The sequence below is a fragment of the Tenrec ecaudatus genome, chromosome X (assembly GCF_050624435.1).
Source record: "Tenrec ecaudatus isolate mTenEca1 chromosome X, mTenEca1.hap1, whole genome shotgun sequence".
NCBI lineage: Eukaryota > Metazoa > Chordata > Mammalia > Afrosoricida > Tenrecidae > Tenrec > Tenrec ecaudatus.
In genome coordinates this window covers 81,404,514-81,425,342 of record NC_134548.1, presented here as the reverse complement: position 1 = coordinate 81,425,342, position 20,829 = coordinate 81,404,514, and the positions used below count along the sequence as shown (strand labels likewise).

Here is a 20,829-nt window from a genome sequence, read left to right as displayed (position 1 = left end):
CTCCCCAGGCTCCTTATTTCTATTTCCAATTCCAATATGACAGTGAAATACACTGACTGCGACAATGGGCTCAAACATAAAAACAATTGTGAGAGTAGCCTTTTGTTGAAAAAAAGTATTTGCTCAGAACCAGTTATTTGTCTTGCAAAATTCTATAATGTAACCTTCAGCTTCATTTCTATTACCAGGACCATATATTCCACTTCTTTCAATGTTTTCATTCCGATCACCAATATTTATCAGTACATCTTAAGTGCATGTTTGATCAATTTCAGACTGGAGATATTGGTAGAATTCAATTTCTCATCATTAATTTTGGTGGTTGGTGCACAAATTTGAATAAAAGTTGGATCCCTTGTATGGGGATAATATATTATCCTATCACAAACAGCATTGTACTTTAAGATAGACATTGAAATGTCCTTTCTGACTATGAATGCAACACCATTCCTTTGATTGATTGTGTCATTCTCAGCTTTCTGAGTCAGCATGGTCAGTAGCAGTCCACTTCAGTTCACCAATGCCTATAGCATTGATCTGAATGCCTTCCATGTTGTTTGTTATTATTTCCAATTTTCCAAGATTCATGTTTGGTACATTCCAAGATTTCGGATTAGTAGTAGATTTTTGCATCTCTTTCGTCTTACCTTGAATTGTATTTCATCAGCAAATGAGGATGTGGAAAGTAACAATACCCCAGGTTTTGTCATTGATCCTAATGCCTTCCATGTCATTTTTTATTATTTCCAATTTTCCTAAATTCATTCTTGGTACATTCCAAGTTTTCGGATTAATAGTAGATTTTTGCATCTCTTTCTTCTTACCTTGAATTGCATCTCATCAGCAACTGAGGATCCGGAAAACTCCACTTCCCCAGATTTTGCTTCATTTAAGTCACCATGGTTGACCTAAATGAGAAAGCAACTTCTCCTCAGTCACATGTTGAATGTCTTCTAGCCCAAGAGGCTCATCCTTCAGCACTATCTCCAACAACGTTCAGCTTCCATTTATTAGACTTTTAGTATCTGACAATGTTTCAGTGCTATGCCTAAAGTTTTCAACAGCAACTTCCTTCAGAGAGGACAGCCGATCCCTGCTTCACAATCTGTTCTTAATCTCAAGCTCTGTTGAAACCTGTTCACTCTGGGTGACCCTGCTGGCATTTGAAGTACCAGTGACATCGCTTCCAGCATCTCAGAAACACACAAATGAGCACAGTACAATAAATTGACAGACATTCTATCTAGGCCCTCCTAATAGGATCTCTTTCAGAGCAGCGCTAATGGGTATCTGTCACTTCGTTCTTGTCTCAGGGTCATGGAAATTGATGTTCCCCTGGTCCATTAGTCCATTGGGCTAATTTTTTTTTAAGTATCTTCAAGTTTCTTTAAAGGACCCTTCATGAGCTTTTAAGACCACTGTTGCTACTAGACAAGGTAAGATATAGAGCATTATCTTTGGGAACTTTGTTATATTAGTTGACCTTGGTGTCCCCAAGATTATGATCTTGAGCAACTAGGCCGAGCAACTCATTCCCTCAGTGTGTTTCATTATACCTAAGAAGTTTTCATAACTTTGTCCCCTCTATGCTCCATGGAGATATTTCCAGCAAAGGTAATACCCATGTACAGAAAAGGTAAATACTCATGTATAAATATTGTCTGCCAAACCTATATATAGATTTGGGTATACTCCCATGCTCTCTCAACCCATTCAGCTTGCATGCATATCCATCTATCTACTCATATATCACTATTATTATAGGATCGTGTATATATTAGTGTTTGCCTTAGTTGCATTTCTTCTACAGTCCTTTTGCATTTCTCCTACAATTTTCCCTGCTTTCATCTTTTTATTTTATTTATTTTATGTCAATATTCCACTTATTGTATATTGATTTCCCTTTCATCATGTTAACAGGTATGTACCTTCTAACCCTTGACTTTTTATAATAGTGGTCTCATACAGCATGCGTCCTTTTATGATTGACTTATTTCATAGTATTTCGTTGTGCTTATACAACCAAAGTTTGTTTATCGATTCCTCCATTGGTACATAGCTAGGTTGTTTCTATCTTTTTGTTATTATGAATAGTATTGTGATGAACTTGTATGTGCATATATCAATTTGTGTCAGGGCTCTTATTTCTTTACTATATATACCAATTAAGTAGTTTCATTTAGATATAATGAGCATATAATACAATTCAATAGTTCAACCATATTCAGAATGGTAGTATAATCATCACCACAATCAACTTTGAAACATTCTTTTCCTTCTTGTACCCACTGCCGTTTACTCCCCAGTTCTCCTCAACCTTCTCTTCTATGCCCCCAAGGTAATTATTAATCCAGATACTGTCATGGATCCACCAATGCTACTTCTTTATACAGAAAAACATACAAAACAAAGACAAAAAAAGACCCATCAACAATGGCCAAATAAAACAGGAAAATCTCAATTGAAAAGAAAGCAGAAATTATTTTTAAATTAGAGTAAAGTAAAAATGGGTCAAAAGGGAGATCTAATGACATGATCTTACATTCTGGCCTTTACTACAGCTGCTAAAATCTGCTTCACGATGCTCTTTGTCTAATATTAAATTTATTCACATTTCTAGACTATGGTCAATAGGGACTCACCAGAGACTCAATTCATGTAGGGACCCTACAGAAACAGATTTGAAACTTCCACTATCATTCATAGCGTTCCACAAATAGGATATTTTGAATTTAGGCTTTAGTACTGTTCCATCTTCTGGGTTTAGATTTTATTATTTATAATCCTTGGATCACACAGGCTGTTGGGCTTTTTTTCTCTGTGGACTTAACTGACGCCTCACTTAGATGGATGCTTATTTTTATACAAGCTTTTAAGACCCCAAGCACTCTTTTTTCTGATAGCTAGGCACCATTTTCTTTCTTTGCCACACTTACTTTGCTGTAGCAAGCATATTGTCAGCGATCTCATGAGGCCAAGTACTGAGCAGGACCATGTCACAAGAACGAATTATTCTTATTTTAGGGATATAATCAAATGAGAGCTCAAAATCCATTCATCAATCTATGGTTTATATATAACCCTGGTTCACTTTAGAGACATCATTATCATTTTGTTGGAGTACATCCTAAATCAACCCCATGGGGCATGAAGCAATTCTGTTGATAGTATTATTTTAGTCACTTGTATAGAATTTAAAATGCTATTGAGAAAAGGAATTCATAAATGTATAGGACATCAATAGGACTGCAATAGAGGAATTGTTGACCTGTACAGCTTTGAAACTTACATGACTGGACACTAGTTATACAAATTATGAGGTAGATAGGGCAATACTTCAGTAACACTCACAAAACATAACCATGGACTAGATAGAAACTAGATAAAAAACACCAAGTGAAGAACATAATACCAGGTATAGTTCAATGGTGGGTCTATAGAATGTTTTCCTCAATAACAGGTTGCTTTCCCATCAGAAGTATAATCGCTTTATCCAATACAGAGAACCCCCCCCCTTTTGATCCAAGTTACAGTAAGGTTCACTAATTACTCTTGTAGGAGTTATTTGAAATGACCATAGAACTCTGCTGTATGGCAGGAATTGATTAATGTTTTCCCTCTCCCCATGACATGAGACACTGATCCCAACTGGAGTAAGGCCACCTCTCTTAAGGTGGCTTTTAAGATGTTCAAAAAAGAGGGTAATTATATGGTTTATCGGAACGAGCTAAGCACACTACGCCATTGTTTGGGGGACCAGATTATAAGATTACATGACCTGAAAACAGAAACCTGCCTTTGTCTTTGTTTTTCTCCTTACAGTACTGGACACATACAATATTTGTCCTTTTGTTATTGACTAATTTTACTCAGCATAAAGGTTTCCAGGTCCATCCATATCACAAGGTGTTTCATGATTTCATCACCGCTTTTTGGAAATGCATAGTACTCTATTGTGGGGAGGTACCAGAGTTTCTTTATGCTTCTTATTTATTTATTTAATAAATCATTTTATTGGGGGCTCTTACAACTTTTACCACAATCCATACATCCTTCATTATAAAAGCTGTTTTATTGGCATATAGTTAATATATCATACAATTCAATCATTTAATCACATTAAGATTTAAACAGTCATCCCCACAATCCGCTCTAGAACATTATTTTTCTTGTACTCACTGTTATTAGCTCCCTATCTCCCCTCACCCTTCCCTGTCATACTCCCAAGGAGCCATAAATCCAGTTACTGTCTCTATAGATTTATCTATACTGGATTTTATATACAGAAACATGTTTAAAAGAATAACTGACAACAATAACAAAGTAAAACAGATAAAAACCTCAATCAAAAGAAATCAGAATATTAAAACTAGAACAAACATAAAATTGATCAAATGATAAGGTGCTGATATCCATTCTATTTCCCACTTCATCCATTTGATGGAGCTAATCCCATTTTCCACAGTGGTTGCCCCATTTTACAGTCAACCAGCAGTATATGAGGGTTCCAAACTCTCTATACCCTCATCCATATTTGTTGTTCTCTACTTTGTTCTTAAATCATTTGACTGGGGCTCTTACAGATATAACAACCCACAAATCAATTATATCAAGCAAACTTGTATATATGTTGCCATCATCATTTTCAAAACATTATCTTTCTACTTAAGTCCTTAGTATCAGTTCCTCTTTTTTCCCTACGCACCCCCATCCTCGTGAATCCTTGATTTTATATATATATACACACATATATATTTCAGATCTCAAACCATCTGCTGTGTCCTGTCACACTAGTTTCTGTTATTTGTCCCCTTGGGGAAGTGGGGGTGTTATACATCTATCATTGCTATCAATTCCCCATTCTCCCCCTTACCCGCCCTCTCCCCTAATGGTATGCCTACTCCCATTACATTTCTGAAGGGTTTGTCTGTCCTGGCTTCCGCGTGTCAAAAGCTCTTATCTGCACAAATGTACATATTCCGGTCTAGCAGGATTTGTGAGATAGAACTGGGATCAGAAATAAAATGAAAATAGAAATAATTGTTATGAGGAAAATAGCGCTTAGGGGAGATCGAGGCAATACTGTACACACAATTCCCTCATTATATTATATTTCAGAGGATTGTGGGCCACAAAAAATTAGCTCGGGGACCGCATTCAGCCCATGGGCCACCAGTTTGACACCCCTGAACTAGAGGAATGTTGTGAGTTTCATTGGTGCTATACTGCACCCTGGGTGACCATACCTTCCGTGTGTCCCTTCTGTGAGGGGATTTCCTATTGTCTTCAGATGGCCTCCACTTTTACTCCTCAACACATAAATATAATTGTTTGTTTTTGATCTTCTGATTCCTGATTCTGGGTGGTGGTTTGTTTATTTTTAACTTCCCTATTAATACTGGGTTAATCTTGTGTCTCAATCCTGTTTTGATTTGTAATTTTCTAATGGCTAATAATCACAAGCATTTCTTCAAGTAGTATTGGTTACTTGAATATCTTCTTTGGGAACTACATGGTTATCTCCTCTGCCCATTTTTAAATTGGGTTTTTGCCTTTTTGTTGTTAAGGTACTGAAATTCTCTGTAAATTTCAGAGATTAGTCATTTGTTTCATATGTCATTGTCAAAAAATATCCCCAGTCTGTGAATTCTCTATATTTTTCCAACACTTTTATTGGCATATAATTCACATATTATAGAATTCAATTGTTCAATCATATCAAGAAATCTTGTACAATCATTACTACAGTTTTAGAACATTTTCTTCATTCTTGTACTCATTGTTTTAAGCCCCCCTGTTTCCCCCAACCTCCCCTGCTATACCCCAAAAGAAACATTAATCCAATTAATGTCTTTATAGCTTTACCTATCCTGGATTACATGTACAGGAAAACACCAAAATGCCAAAAGAAAAAAAATAACAAAGTAAAACAGTAAAATAATAACAAAGTGAAAACCTCAATGAAAAAGAAAGCAGAAACTATCAAAAACTAGAACAAATCTAAATGGATCATAAGGGAGATAAAATGAGAGGGTGCTAAATTTTAACCTAACTGCATCTGCAATAATCCACTTTCCAGTGTGTTCTACATGATAGCAAACCTATTTGTATCTCTCTGATCCATGGTCAGAGGGGATTCACCAAGGACTTAATCCTCTTCACTTAAAAAACAAAACAAAACTGAAACAACTTTATAATGGGTTGAACAAGAGATCAAATGATAAGATATTACACTTTACAAAGCTCTTTGTTTAATAACAGGCCTAGTCACCTCCCTCAACTTTGATTGTAGGGGACTCACCTGAGGCTTAATTCATGTGTGGACCCTACACATGGATTTGGGACTTCCGCTGTCATCCATAGCCTTATTCAAATCAGTTGTTTATGATTTAAGTTCTGATATCATTCCCTTCTTTAGATAGTTCCAGGCCACCATTCATTGAACACCCTTCAAGCAAGAGATTCGAACCAAAGTTCAACATCCGCCAGTTTGTGGCCTTGGCCTAGAAGTTGTCTGCTTCTTCTCACACTAGAGGATTGTCTTTACTTTTTCATTGTGTTCTTAGATTCTATTGACTAGGCTTTGGGGGAGGGGGTTAGAAAATTTTTTCATTTCTGTTCACGAGAAGCTGAATTATATGAAGAAGCATCAGGATTGGAGAAAGGCTTATTAACAACCTGCAACGTGCTTTCTGGAAGTGAGGAGAATTGAAGCATGTTCTGACGGAGATGAAGGATGGCAGCTTTCAGTATGGAAGGCAACTCATTGTAAAGAAAATAATCCTCACAACTGAACCCACTGGGGAAAAAATGAAATTGTCAAGGATTTTGTCTTCCTAAGATCCACAATCAATGCTCATGGAAGCAGCAGTGAAGAGAGCAAAGCGATGAATTCCAGTGGAAATATCAGCTTCATAAGACCTCTTTAAAATGTAGAAAAGTAAGGCCATTACTTTGGGGACTAAGTTACACCTGTCATAATATTTTCAATAGCCTCATATGTATGTGAAAGTTTGTCATTGAAAAGGAAGTCTGAAGAAAAACTAATGTATTTGAATGGTGGTGTTGGTGAAGCATATTGACAGTACCATGGACTGTCAAAAGAACAAGTACATCTGTCTCGAAAGAAATACAGCCAGAATGCTCCTTAGAGGCAAAAATGGCAGGACTTCATCTCACATATTTTGTCCATGTTGTCAGGAGAGACCAGTGCATGGAGAAGGACATCATGCTTGGTAAAGTGAAGGGAAGTGGCAGCAAAAAAAAAAAAAAAAAAAGGAAGGGCTTTGAGGAGATGGATTGACACTGTGGCTGCAACAATTGGGCTGAAACACCAATGGTGAGAATGACCCACAGAGGATGTTTCCTTCTGTTGTATGTAAGGTCACTATGAGTTGGAACCAACGCAACAGCACCTAACACCAACAGCAAGTTCATGATGGATATTGACCTCCAGTAATCTTTTGTGGCGATGTGTTTGCTTAACTTTCTATGGGAGAAAGATGAGACTATCTACTCCTAAATTTACAATGCCGCAGAAACACCAACAGGGTTTTATGAATCAGAATTTACTCTGTGGCGATGGATTTTGGGGGATTTGCTTGGGTCTCATATCAGGATTATGCTCGATTCATAAAATGAGTTTTGAGGTATCCTTTCCTATATTCTGGAATTGTTTGAGGAGAATTAGTGTCAGTGTTTCTCTTAATGTTAAGTAGAATTTGCCAGTGAAGCCATCTGGTTCCATATTTCTTTTTGGGGTGGGAAAGTTTTTTTTAGCGATCTGTTCAATTTCTTCTTTTGTGATGAGTTTGTTTAAATTTGTACCTCACATTATATTGCCTTGGATAAGTAGTATTTTCTAACAATCTGTCCATTTCTTCTAGGTTTTCAGATTTATTGGAGTATAGTTCTTCATATTATCCCTTTTATTTCCATTAATGCTTTTGTGACATCATCCATTACATCTCTTGTTGGTGTTATTTGTTCACATGTGCTATGACTATACTGTAATATACTGATAACTTCTGTTTATTTCTTGAGAAGAAAAGAGTGTGATCCAAGAACTAAAATAAGTATCACAGTAGATGGCCCAGGATAGAATGGAAGAAAAATGTTGAACAGAACTCAAAATCATACAAGAGATCAGGGTTACTGGTCAGATAGAGACTGATGGAAACCCCATAACCATGACTCTTACTCACCATTCAGATCTGGAAATAAACTCACTCCTAGATTAGAATATCCAAACATTTAAGATAAAAACAGCTGCATTTACCTAAGGACAAATATCAGGTAGTTGGAAGGAGGAATGGAAACAGGAAACATAGGGAGAAAAATAGCATAAATGTGGTGGGGATTGAAGTGGATTAGTTGTAACAAAATGTGTATGAATTGTTAAATATAAAACTGGTGCTCTGCCTTGTACACCTTCACCCAATTTACAATAAAATGTTGTAGAAATATCATATCAGTGGGTGCCCACCTTCCCGATATGATCACTGCAGACAAATGTATGCATAAGCAAATGTGGTTAAGAAAGTTGATGGGGACCGGCTATCAAATGATATAGTGTCTGGTGTCTTAAAGGCTTGAAGATAAAAAAAGCAGCCATCTAGCTCAGAAGCAACAAAGCCCACATGGAAGAAGCACACCAGCCTGTGTGACCATGCGGTGTCAATGGGATCAGGTATCAGGCATCAAAGAACAAAAAATCATATCATGTAAATGAGGGTGAGTGCAGAGTAGAGACCCAAAGCCCATCTGTAGGCAACTGGACATCATCTTACAGAAGGGTCGCAGGGAGGGTACAGTGTGCACGGTAGGAACAATGAAACATACAACTTTCCTCTAGTTCTTAAATGCTCCCTTTCCCCCGCCCGACTATCATGATCTCAACTCTACCTTACAAATCTGGCTAGACCAGAGGATGTACATTGGTACAGATAGGAACTGAAAACACAGGGAATCCAGGATGGATGACTCCTTCAGGACCAGTGATGAGAGTGGCGATACCGGGAGGGTGGAGGGAAGGTGGTGTAGAAAGGGGGAACTGATTACAAGTATCTACATATAACCTGCTCCATGGGGGATGGACAACAGAAAAATGGGTGAAGGGAGGCATTGGACAGTGAAACATATGACAAAATAATAAAAAAATTATCAAGGTTCATGAGGGGGGGAGTGGGTAGGGAGGGGGAAATGAGGAGTGATATCAAGGAAATGAGGAGTGAAAGCAAATGTTTTGAGAATGATAATAGCAACCAATGTACAGATGTGCTTGACACAATGGATGTATGTATGGATTGTGATAAGAATTGTATGAGCCCCCAATAAAATGATTTTTTTAATGTTGTTGTTTTCAAGTATAAAGCAACTTAATTCATGGATGTGAGGGCTTTCTCAAGAAGGAGGGAGTTAAACTTCAAATTCTCTTTTACTTTAGAAAGCATAATTCTTAATAAAAGTAAAGTTAGGCACCTATTTATTCATTTACTATTTTCAATAGCTTAATTTACTGCAAACTTACTATGCACAAATAGGTATTAGGCAGCAACAGCATCACCAGAGAACTTGTTAGAAATGTAAAATCTTAGTCTTTATCCTAGGATTAGATTTTTTAAAATAGTTTTATTGACATATGGGTCTCATATTATACACTTCCAAAATGTAGTCATATTAAAAAGAGTTTATAATCATCCCACAATCAGTTCCAGAACATTTTCTTCCCTGTTGTATTCAATAGTAGCTCCCCATTTCCCTGCAACTTCCCTCTTTCCCTGTGCCCCCAATAAACCCCTAATCCAGTTACTGTCCCTATAGCTTCACCCATCTTGGGCTTCACATGATGGAAAACATGCCCCCCCCCAAAAGAAAAAACAACCAAAAAAAGAAAATAAAAAGACCAATAACAATAACAAAATAAAGCCAAAAAATGCCCCAATTGAGATAAAAGGCAGGAGATATTAAAAATTAAAACAAATTTAAAATGAGTCAAAGGGAGATCAAATGATCAGGTTATCATATTTTAACCTAATCACATAGGATTTTATTTTTTACATGAACTTTTAAAAACCCACTCATATGATGGACTACCAAAGGAATGAGCAAATCTGTCTTGGAGAAAGTACAATCAGAATTCTTAGTAAGGAGGATCTTACATACTTTGGACATATCAGTACAGACCAGTCCCTGGAGAAGATCATCATGCTGGTAAAGTAGAGGGTCATGAAAAATGGAAGGCCCTTCACAATGCAGAACCAGGTAGTGTTTCTTTCTGAGTCACTGAAGTGGAACCAACTTAAGGCTATCATAAACAACATCTAGGATTGCTGAATCAGAAAGGCCGACATGACACCCAGCAATCTGTTTTCATAAACCTAGATAATTCGTTTATGCTCTTAAGTTTTAGAACAACTGGCATTTCTGTTATACTTGGCCAAATATTCCTGTAGTTAATTAATAAGATTAAGCCAACTCTGTCATATCCACACTAAGAAAAAGAGAACAGGGTATAGGACAGAAATTAATAAACATCTAGTAACTATTGATATTTGACTTTGGAAAGCATTTTGAGTTATAGATACTCATACACTTTCTGGGTTCACGTCAATATCAGCAACCTGTAATCGTCTTTTTGTTTTTGTTGTTCACATATCATACAATTCAATGCTTTAATCACATTAAAAATTAATATGTTGTGTTTAATTAACTTATTAAATTAAGTTAACCTATTAACTTAAATTAAGTTAACTTTAATTAACTTATTAAAATTAATAAGTTGTATGTTCATCACTGTAATCAATTTTCTTCTTTCTTGTAGTCATTATTATTAGGTCTCTCTTGGTTTCTTCCAATAGTATCCATAGTTTTCTTTACAGAGGTCTTTCGTTTCATTGGTTAACCTTATTCCTAAGTATTTCATCTTTTATATGACTATTGTAAATGCTATTATTTTCTTGATGTCATTTTCAGAGCTATACGAATCCAATCGATATGTTTGTCAATCTTGTATCCTGTGACTTTACCAAATTTCACAATTGTCTCCAACATTTTTTGTTGCATCTTTGGAGTTTTCTATATATAAAATCATATCATCTTGCAGCCCCAAATCTTGGTGGTAAAGAAGATAATGAACATCAAGCAAATAACAGTTCATCTACTTGGTAGATCTGTCACTTACCCATAGAAAAGTTTTGAGGTGCTTTTTGTCTTTTACATAGCAATTGTTGGTAGTGTATGCATTTAGTTCAAATGAAAATATAAGCATTTATTTTTTCATAAAATATATCTATTTCCTATTTATAAATTTATAAAATATCATATAACCACCTTGTGAAATATACTTAACTTTTAATTCAGCATATTTTTTCAAGGTCTATCTTATAGCTCGAATTAACAGCTTGCATCAGTAATTCACTTTTTATATCACTGAATAATTATGTATGGATTCATGTATTATTTCTTACTTTATACACATTTGAGTTGTTTTTACTTTTTGATTATTATTAGTATACTGTTATGAACTTTCTTGTGCATGTTATTTCTCTTGGAAATTGTTGGACCATACGTTACCTAGGTTTCTTAGAATTCTGAGGAAATGTCAAGGTATTTTCCAAAATAGCTACCCTACCCCCTTTAACAATTCCACTAGCATTACGTGAGAGCTTGTTTCTCCATAAACCTACCAATACTTATTATTGTAACCATCCTATAGCATGTAAAGTAGTAGTTAATTATGTTATTGATTAACAATTCCCTGAAGATTATTCATGATAAGCACTTTTTTCATTATCTTAATGGCTGTATATATATATATCTTCTTTGGAGAACTATCTTTTCATATCCTTTGCCCATCTTTTAATTGGATTTTCTTTTTATTGTTTAGTTGTAAGAATTCTCTACAGTCTAAATTCAAGTCCCTTATCAGATATATGATTGACAAATATTTTCTCCCATTATGTAGGTTGTCTTTTCACTTTCTTGATAGTGTCCTTTAATTGATAAAAGTTTTTAATTGTGAAAAAAGTTTTTAATTGTGATGAAGTCCACTTTATTTTTTTCTCTTTTGTTGCTTCTGGTGTTGGTGTCATATCTAAGAATTCATTGCCAAATCCAAGGTTATGAAGGTTTATACTTGTTTTCTTCTAAAATTTTTATAGTTTCAGCTCTTATATGTAGTACTTTGATCCATTCTTGTTAATTTTTGAATATAAGAAGAGCTCCAAAGTTTATCTTTTGCATATAAATATTCAGTTACCGTGTTAATCTGGGTAGACCAGAGAAACAAATTCATAGACACTGATATGTGTATAGGAAAGAGCTTTATATACAAGAGCATTTGAATATTGAGAAAACATCCCAGCCCAGTCCAGATCAAGTCCATAAGTCCAATATTAGCCCATATGTCTGATACCAATCTATACAGTCCTCTTCAGACTCATGAAACACATGCAATGACGCCAAATGCAGGAAGATCACAGGCCAGTGAGTGGGAAGTCTTGTGACACTGTAAGCCTCTCAGCATTGGCAGGGGTTTCCACTTGTCTGCCCCAGCTCCCAGGGCTCTGGCTGCATCAGGGTAGCTTCATGTGGCTTCTCATCAGAAGTGTCTCACAGGGAGTGAGCCTGCGTCCTGCCTTCAGCAAGCTATTTATCTCCTTAGAGTCTCCAAATGAAGTCATCAAGCTATGACCTGATTAACAGGCTAAACTCCACCCCTTCCCTCTTCAGCCTCAAATTGACAACAGATTATGTAACTACCACAGTTACCCAACACCAATTGCTATAAAGACTATTCCCCCCCCCCCATTTTATTGTCTTGGCATCCTTGTCAAAAATTAAGTGACCAAAAGTGTAACGGTTTATTTTTTAACTTTCAATTCTATTTTATTGATTTATATATCTATCCTTACGCCCATGTGACAGACTAATTCTAGTAGATTTTTAGTGAGTTTCTAAACGAGAAAGTATCTATTCTCCAACTTTTTTTACTAACAATTTTTATTGTAAATTAGGTGGAGGTTGACATTGCAGATAATCCACCTTTATTCAATAGTTTAAACCAGCAATCAACTCCTCGATAGTTTACCCTTCACCCACTCTGATCTCTCTTCTCCCTCTTGTAGACTACTATCTTCCATTTCACTCAAGTTAACCCATCATCCGTCTAGTCCATTCCTTTATCTTCTCACCCTTACTCTCCTCTGTTTGGCAGTCTCCAAAGTCTCTTCCCTTTGGTGTGATAGTCTGTGTTCTGTTGTTGTTTTCACCCTGATCAGTGGTTTCACATCACAACTATCCTTTTGTGATTGTCTACTTTCACTCGACATAAGGTTCTCCAAGTCTACTCATGCAATGAGGTGTTTCCTGGTTTTGTCATTGTTTTCTAGTACTGTATAGTATTCTTTGCGTGTGTGTACCAGAGTTTATTTATACATTCTTCTACTGATCAGCATTTAGGTAGTTTCCAATTTCATGCTATTGTAAACAGTGTTTCAATGAAAGTGGGTCCATATGTGTCTGTTCCTATTATGACTCATCTCGCTTTTTTCCATTGTATTGGGAGCTCTTACAGATATAACAATCTATAGTTCTATTAGTTCAAGCATGACTGTACAATTGTACACCATCATTTTCTAAAGATTTTCTTTTTTCTTTCATTCTTTGGTATCAGCTCCCCTTTATCCCTGTGCTTTCCCACCTTATCCCCCAAGAATCATTGCTATTATAGTAAATGCTTTTGTTATTCCTCTTTTTCCTCCCCTGTGTCTTACACCATCCAATGTAACCATTCACCTGCCATTCTGTTATTCGTTCTCCTCAAGTGGGGCTATATAGTCATCATTGCTATCAGTTCCCCCTTCCCTCCCCCTTTCTGAATCCTCAGGGAATCATTGCTCCCATTACAATTCCTAAAGGGTTTATCTATCTTGGATTTCATACATTGAACGATCTTAATTATACACATGAATATATGCAGTTCTAACAGGATTAATGAGGTAAAACTAAGACCATAATAATAGGAGGAGGAAACATTAAAGAACTAGAGGATAGTTATATGTTTCACCAGTGCTATACTGCATCTTGTATATATCATCCTTTCTGTGTGGCCCTCTTGTGAGGGACTTTCCAATTATCTTACAGGTGGTTTGGGGGTCTCTACTTTGTCTATGTTCTTCACATCAATTTGGTTGCTTGTTTTAGAACTTCTGACACCTATTCTCATCAATACCTCATGATCACACAGGCTGGTGTGCTTCTTCCATGTGGACTTTGTTGCTTTTCAGCTAGATGACCGCTTGTTTCAGACACTAAATCTTTTAATAGCCAGGCACCATCAGCTTTTTTCACCATACTTGCTTATGCACTCCTTTTGTCTTCAGCGATCTCATTGGGAAGGTGAGTATCATACATTGCCACATTATTAGAACAAATCATTCTTGTACTGAAGTAAGATTAAAGTAGAGACCCAAAATAATTCTTACTTCTTTGGGATATATACCAAGAAGAGGGATTATTGGATCATATGGAGTTTCTATTGCCAGTTGTTTGAGGCAGTGCTATGTCACTATTCACAGTGGTTGTACATACTTACAATCCCACCAGCAGTGTATAAAAGTTCCAATCTCTCCTCTCCAACTTTTGTTGTTTTCTGTTTTGTTTTGTTTGTTTGTTTTTTACTTGATTTTCATTGTTGGTGAAAAGGGGTATCTCATCCTGGTTTTGATTTGCATCTCTGGGATGGATAGTATTTCTCTCTATGTTTCTTGGCCATTTCTATGTCATCTATGGTAAACTATTCAAGTCTTTTGCTCACTTTTTAATTGAGTTATTCATATTTTTCTTATTGAGGTGTTACAGTTTTCTATAGATTTTGGAAATTAGTCATGTGTCAATTGTGTCATTGTCAAAATTTTCTTCTCATTTTTGGGGTTTCCTTTTTACTTTTTGATGAAGAGTTTTGATGCATTTTAAGTGTCTTATTTTTGTTAGGTCCCAATACTTTGTTTTGTCATCTACTGTGCATATTAACTTTGTGACAGGCCCTTAAATTGGTCTCTAGTTTCTCAGTGATGATCTTTATAGCGCTGGGGTTTACATTTAGATCTTTGATCCATATTGAGTTCATTTTTGTATATAGGTTTAGATATGGGTTCTGTGTCATTCTACTATAGGTGGAAATCTAATTTTGCTGGCACCATTTGTTGAAGAAACTTTATATATACCATTTAATATTTGGGGTCCTTTTTTGAAAATCAGTTGTTTAAAGGTGGATGAATTTATTTCTGGGTTTTCTATTCTGTCCCATTGTTCATGTAGCTTTTATTTTACCAATACCAGGCTATTTTCATCACTATGGCTGTGTAATAGTTTTTCAGGTCAGAAAGTGAAAAGTATCCTAATTTGTTCTTCTTCAATAGTTCTTCACTCATATTGTATCTCCTCCCTCTCCATATGACATTGGTAATTATTTTTCCATTTCTTTAAAGAATGAAGTTGGAATTTGGATTGGAATTGCATTGTATTTACATCACAGAACTTCCCCCTTGGGTTTCTGAGGCTATAATCTTCATGAAAGCATATTGTCACATCTTTCTCCTACAGAGCAACTTCTGGGTTTGGCCTGTTGACATTTCTTTAGCAGTTGAGCACTGTAGTCACTTCATCACCAGGACTTTTAAAACCAAAACCAAATCCCTTAACATAGAGTTGCTTCCAACTTACAGTGACCCTGAGTAGGGTTTTCAAGACTAAATCTTTATGGAAGGAAACAGCATAGTTTTCTCCCAGGGAGTGGCTTGTAGTTTTTAACCAATGACCTTGTTTTCTGTAGCTCAATACCTAAGCCACAGTTCCACCAAATTAGGCATTCTAGTTTATACCTGATCTTAGTGGAAAAGCTTTCCATCTTTTACCTTTACCAGTTTCAAGAAGTCCTCTTCTTTCCTAGTTGGTTGAGTGTTTTTATCAAAAAGGGAAACTTAATTTTTTTTTTAAGAATTTTCCTTGTGCCAGTCAGAATCTGATACCAATTAAATGGTGACAGCTTTGCCAATAAACAAGCATATACTCTTCCATGGCTAGGAAGGGAGACTGCCACAGCCGGCAGGAGGGATATTTAATTTTATAAAATACATTGACTACAACTATTAGGACGATGATGCAATTTTAGTTCTTTATTCCATTGTTATGGTGCACTGCATTGATTGTCTGGGGGATGTTAAAATGGTCTTGTATTACTGGAATTAGGTCTACCTGACTATTGCAGACAATCCTTTTCATGAGTTGCATGTTAGATTTTCTGGTATTTTATTTAACCTTTTTACATTTGCATTCATAATTTAATTGTTCTGTGGTTTCCTTCCCCCCCCCCAATAGTTGTATTGTGATATAACTCACATATCACTGTTATTTTCTTTAACTGTGCTTTCTCTGATTTTAGTATCAGTATGATCCTGACCTTATATCATGTATTTTTGCAAGATTCTTGGAATTGTTCATAGAAAACCATCATTGCTTAGGCTTATCTCTGTATAATGGTTTTAAATTATTAGTTTATTTTTAAATTTGTTAGAGGTCTGTTCAGATTTCTGTTTCTCTTGAGTCAATTTCAATAGTTAATGGAATCTAGACAGTTGTCCTGTTTCATCTGTGCTATGTGCGCAATTTGTCAACATACACTGTGCTTACTAGTTTGTTATAATCATTTTTATTTCCTTAAGGTCAGAAATAATGTCCCCTATTTTATTCCTAATTTTATATCAAACCTCATAATTTTTGGTTGTTGATAGGATAACTTTAGGTAATATATCATAGCAACTCTGGATACTATTTTGTGGCTTGTTATTCTTCTTTCTTTGTTTAGTAAATTAGTTAGACTATTTCAGTGAAGTCTATTTTCCCTATAATGTACAGCCTCTCATGTCATTCTTTATCATGCACAGTTTGTTGTGTGTCCAACATCATTCTAGGATCACAATGATTTTAGCAAGCTCTTTTTTATTATATCTTTTTCTTGTATTTCTCTTAAGCAGATGGCCTCTATTGTTACACCCAGTACTTAGCCTGCAGTAATTCCTACCTGATTTTTCTATTTTTTGTTTTATGAAATTTCCTGAGTATATAATTTGCCCAATAGTCTAATCCAATTACATTTGGTATCCTTTTCAAAGATAATCTCTGAGGTTTGTTCTGTCTTCAGGTGGACTCATCTTAGCTATCTGTTTCCCTGATTCTTTCTGTTAAACATCTTCCTGGCCTAAGGTTTAGTTTGTTGCTTTTTGGACACTACCAGTGTCCACTTTTTGTTGTTTTTGAGAGTGCCCTTAGGCTTGGTTAAACTTCCCAGTATTCTGTCCCAAATAAAGTCATTTCTTAATACTGTACCATAAAATTTCTGAATAAGCCTTTAAGTTTATTAAATATGAAAGAGCTCCTAAAATCCATGGACAAGTAGCATTAAAAGATAATGGAATTTTTCCATGAATTTTTGAAGCACCCTCATATTTTATTTCATTAGTTGCTTTATCATAATTTGCATACACATCTATCCCCTTACACTTGGATAGTTGGATTATGTCTAAATGTTCTATTGCTGTAATACTTTTAAATGAACATTTTCAAGATAGATATATTTTTTCTTCCTTTGAGGAGCCCTGGTGGCATACTTGTTGGGCTTCTAAACAAAAGGTCAGTAGGAAATTAGCTGGACTATTTTTTAATCATTTTATTAGGGGCTCATACAACTCTTATCAAAATCCATACATACATAAATTGTGTAAAGCACATTTGTACATTCATTGCCCTCATCATTCTCAAAACATTTTCTCTCCCCCTAAGCCCCTGGTTCAGTTCCATTTTCCCCCCTCACTCCCCACTCCCCCCTCCCTCATGAACCCTTGATAATTTATAAATTATTACTTTGTCATATTTTTCACGGTCTGACATCTCCCTTTACCCACTTTTCTGTTGTCCGTCCCGTAGGGAGGAGGTTATATGTAGATCCTAACCCACTCCACTCATTACCATCAAGTCAATTCTGACTCATCAGAGACTCTATGTAGGTTTCCCAAGGCTGTGGATATTTATGGGGTCAGATAGCTTCATTTTTCTCCCGCAGATTAGCTGTTGGGTTTGAACCACAGACCTTGCAGTTAGCTGTCCAACACTTGCTCAACAGTGCTCCCAGGACTACTGATATTACTGCTAGTTACTTATAAGTTTGTTATCATAATAGTAACTTATTTGCATAATATATGGTTTCTAATTCTGCAGAGATCCACCTAAATCTGTTTAGTGTTTGCTGTACTATGTTACTTTATCAAATACTTTTAATCTATATTTTTCTCTCTTCTTTCTTCAAGTCACCTGGAACCTCTATGATTCTAAGTAGTGGGTCTTTTCCGAGCATATATGATCAACAGACATCTGTAGATAATCGCCAAGGTCAGTGGCAACGCCGAAGAAGGTTGGATGGAGCACTGAACAGAGTCCCTGTTGGATTTTATCAAAAAGTATGGAAAGTTTTACAAAAGGTGAGCCTAATACATTGTGGATGCTTCTTTATTTCTTCCCACAACTCCTCAATCTGCTTGGCTGAGACACAGCATGGTAGTAATTATATAAGAGAACAAAACATAAAAAATAAAACAAAACAGTGGATTGGTTTCAGTGACATTATTTATAATTTGGCTTATCTCCATTATTGTTGCTATAGTATTTTTTATAAATTAGATTTTTAAAATAGTCACTTCTCTGATGCTGGACACGATTCAGCTGATACATTTTAGATTGAAGTTTTGTGCTACATTTGCTACTGATCAAATGAATTTTTACCAATGTACTCTTTAGAAACAAACATCACATGTGGGGAGTTGGTGTAAGGAGCTCTTGTCAATATATTTTCTTGGATGAAGCTACTAAATAATTGCAATGCCATAATGATGCTAATAGTTCAAAACTGTTTATTTTACCAATTTTTACTTTTCTTGTAAAAGTTTATTTTAGCAAAGACATATAAAGCCACTTTACATCAGTATGATAATGACAGATTTCTAGGACTTTAGAAGACTTACAGGGCCTTTTTTTATTGTCTCTTACTTACACTTTTTGCTTCACTGCCCTGATTTCTACCAAAACTTAAAAGCCATTAGTTTTGTGGGATTTTTTCCCTCATTATGCCAGTATTCTTCCAGAGATTACTTGCATGTAATATTAATTATACTGTTTGATAATTTCCACAGTCTGCTGGGTCATCTTTCTTTGGAATGGGCACAAATATGGGTTTATTCCAGTCAATTGGCTGTCTTCAAAATTTCTTGGCATAGACAAATAAGTATCTCCAGTGCTACATAGACTCTTGAAACATTTCAATTGGCATTCTGACAATTCCTGGAGTCTTGTTTTTCACTAATGTTTTCAGTGCAGCTTGGACTTCTTCCTTCAATTCCATCAGTTCTTAGTTAAATGTTACCTCTTAAAGTGGTGGAATATCAACCAATATTGCCCATAGAATCCTTCAATATTGCATCTTGAGGATTGAATGTTTCTTCAATTTTGTCTGCTTGAGCAATGATGAGTGTATGTTCATTTGGTTTTTTAACTCAAAATCTTTGCAGGTTTCATTTTAATATTTCACTTTGTCCTCTCAAGCCGCACTTTGAAATTTTCTGTTCAGTTCTTTTACTTCATCATTAGTTGCTTTAACTTTTCTACTTTCAACAGCAAGTTCCTGTCTATTTAGTAACCATTTATTTTCAGGTATGAAGTTCCTATTGTCATCACACAACTCATCTGCTTGTTGTTCATTACTGTTGAGTGTATCAAATATATTCTTGAAATGGTCTCTAAATTTAGATTAGCTTTTTTCAGTCCTATCTTGGTTCTAATGGGCTTGTTTTTATTTTCTCCAGCTTTAACCTGAACTTGGCCTATGCTAAGTCAATTGAAGTACCAGAACTACTTTGGTATACTATAGAAGCAGGCATCCAAAGGCTTAGGGAATCAGCTTGCTAGAGTAGATTTATCAGATAAACCCAAAGACCCACAAGGAAGGACCAGAGGATACACACACACCTTTACCAAAACAGTAAGAAACAAATTTGTGAAGGGAGCCCCAGCATCTCTAAAGACTTCTATGATTGCTATTTTATGTCAACCAGGCACGACAGTGGAAACAACCCTAAGTGAATTAAGACACTTGCCTTCAAGGGGGCTGATTGGGCCCCGTGGGGGTCGGAGCAACGCTTTGGATAATCGCAAGTCTATGCATACCTCTCCACTATAGTCAGAGGGGATTCACTACAGATTTAATCCAGGTGCTGACTCCGCAAATGGGGCTTGGGCCTCCACTGTCATTCGTAGCCTTCTACAAATAGGATGCTCATAATGTAAGCTTTGATTCCAATGCCTCCTTCATATTGGTATTTTGTTATTTACAATCCTCGGATCACTCAAGCTGGATTTCTTCTTCCATGTGGATTTAGTTGATGCCTCACTAGATGGCTACTTGCTTTAAGACAAGCTGTTAAGACCCCAAATGCTGTTCTTTCTGATAGCCAGGCATCATCTTTTTTATTCTCACCACTGCTTGCTATAACACCCATATTTTCAGTGATCTCTTCATGAGGGCTGGCATCAGCAGGGCCATGTCATAAGAACTAATTTTCTTAGATTGGGTCTAGAATTAAGGATGAGATCAAATTCCATTCATATACCTATGAGATATATATATCTAGATATATGGTTCACTTTAGAGACATCATCATTTTATGATAGAGAACATTATAAATCATCTTCCTGGGGCATAAGGTAATTTTACTGATAGTG

At 35.9% G+C, this 20,829-nt stretch overlaps 1 protein-coding gene and 1 non-coding gene across 3 annotated transcripts in view; one reads left to right on the top strand and one right to left on the bottom strand.

Annotated features, from left to right (window-relative positions):
* PHKA1 (phosphorylase kinase regulatory subunit alpha 1) overlaps positions 1-20,829 on the top strand; it is a 274,019-nt gene that overhangs the window by 232,855 nt on the left and 20,335 nt on the right. For both annotated transcript variants that reach the window (XM_075538855.1, XM_075538854.1), the window contains one exon: positions 18,366-18,536. In XM_075538855.1, the coding sequence (XP_075394970.1) occupies positions 18,366-18,536 (171 nt within the window). The remainder of the gene's footprint in view (positions 1-18,365; positions 18,537-20,829) is intronic.
* LOC142435373 (small nucleolar RNA SNORA24) lies at positions 16,000-16,134 on the bottom strand. The gene has a single exon (XR_012781440.1). It is a non-coding gene; the product is annotated as a small nucleolar RNA SNORA24 (small nucleolar RNA).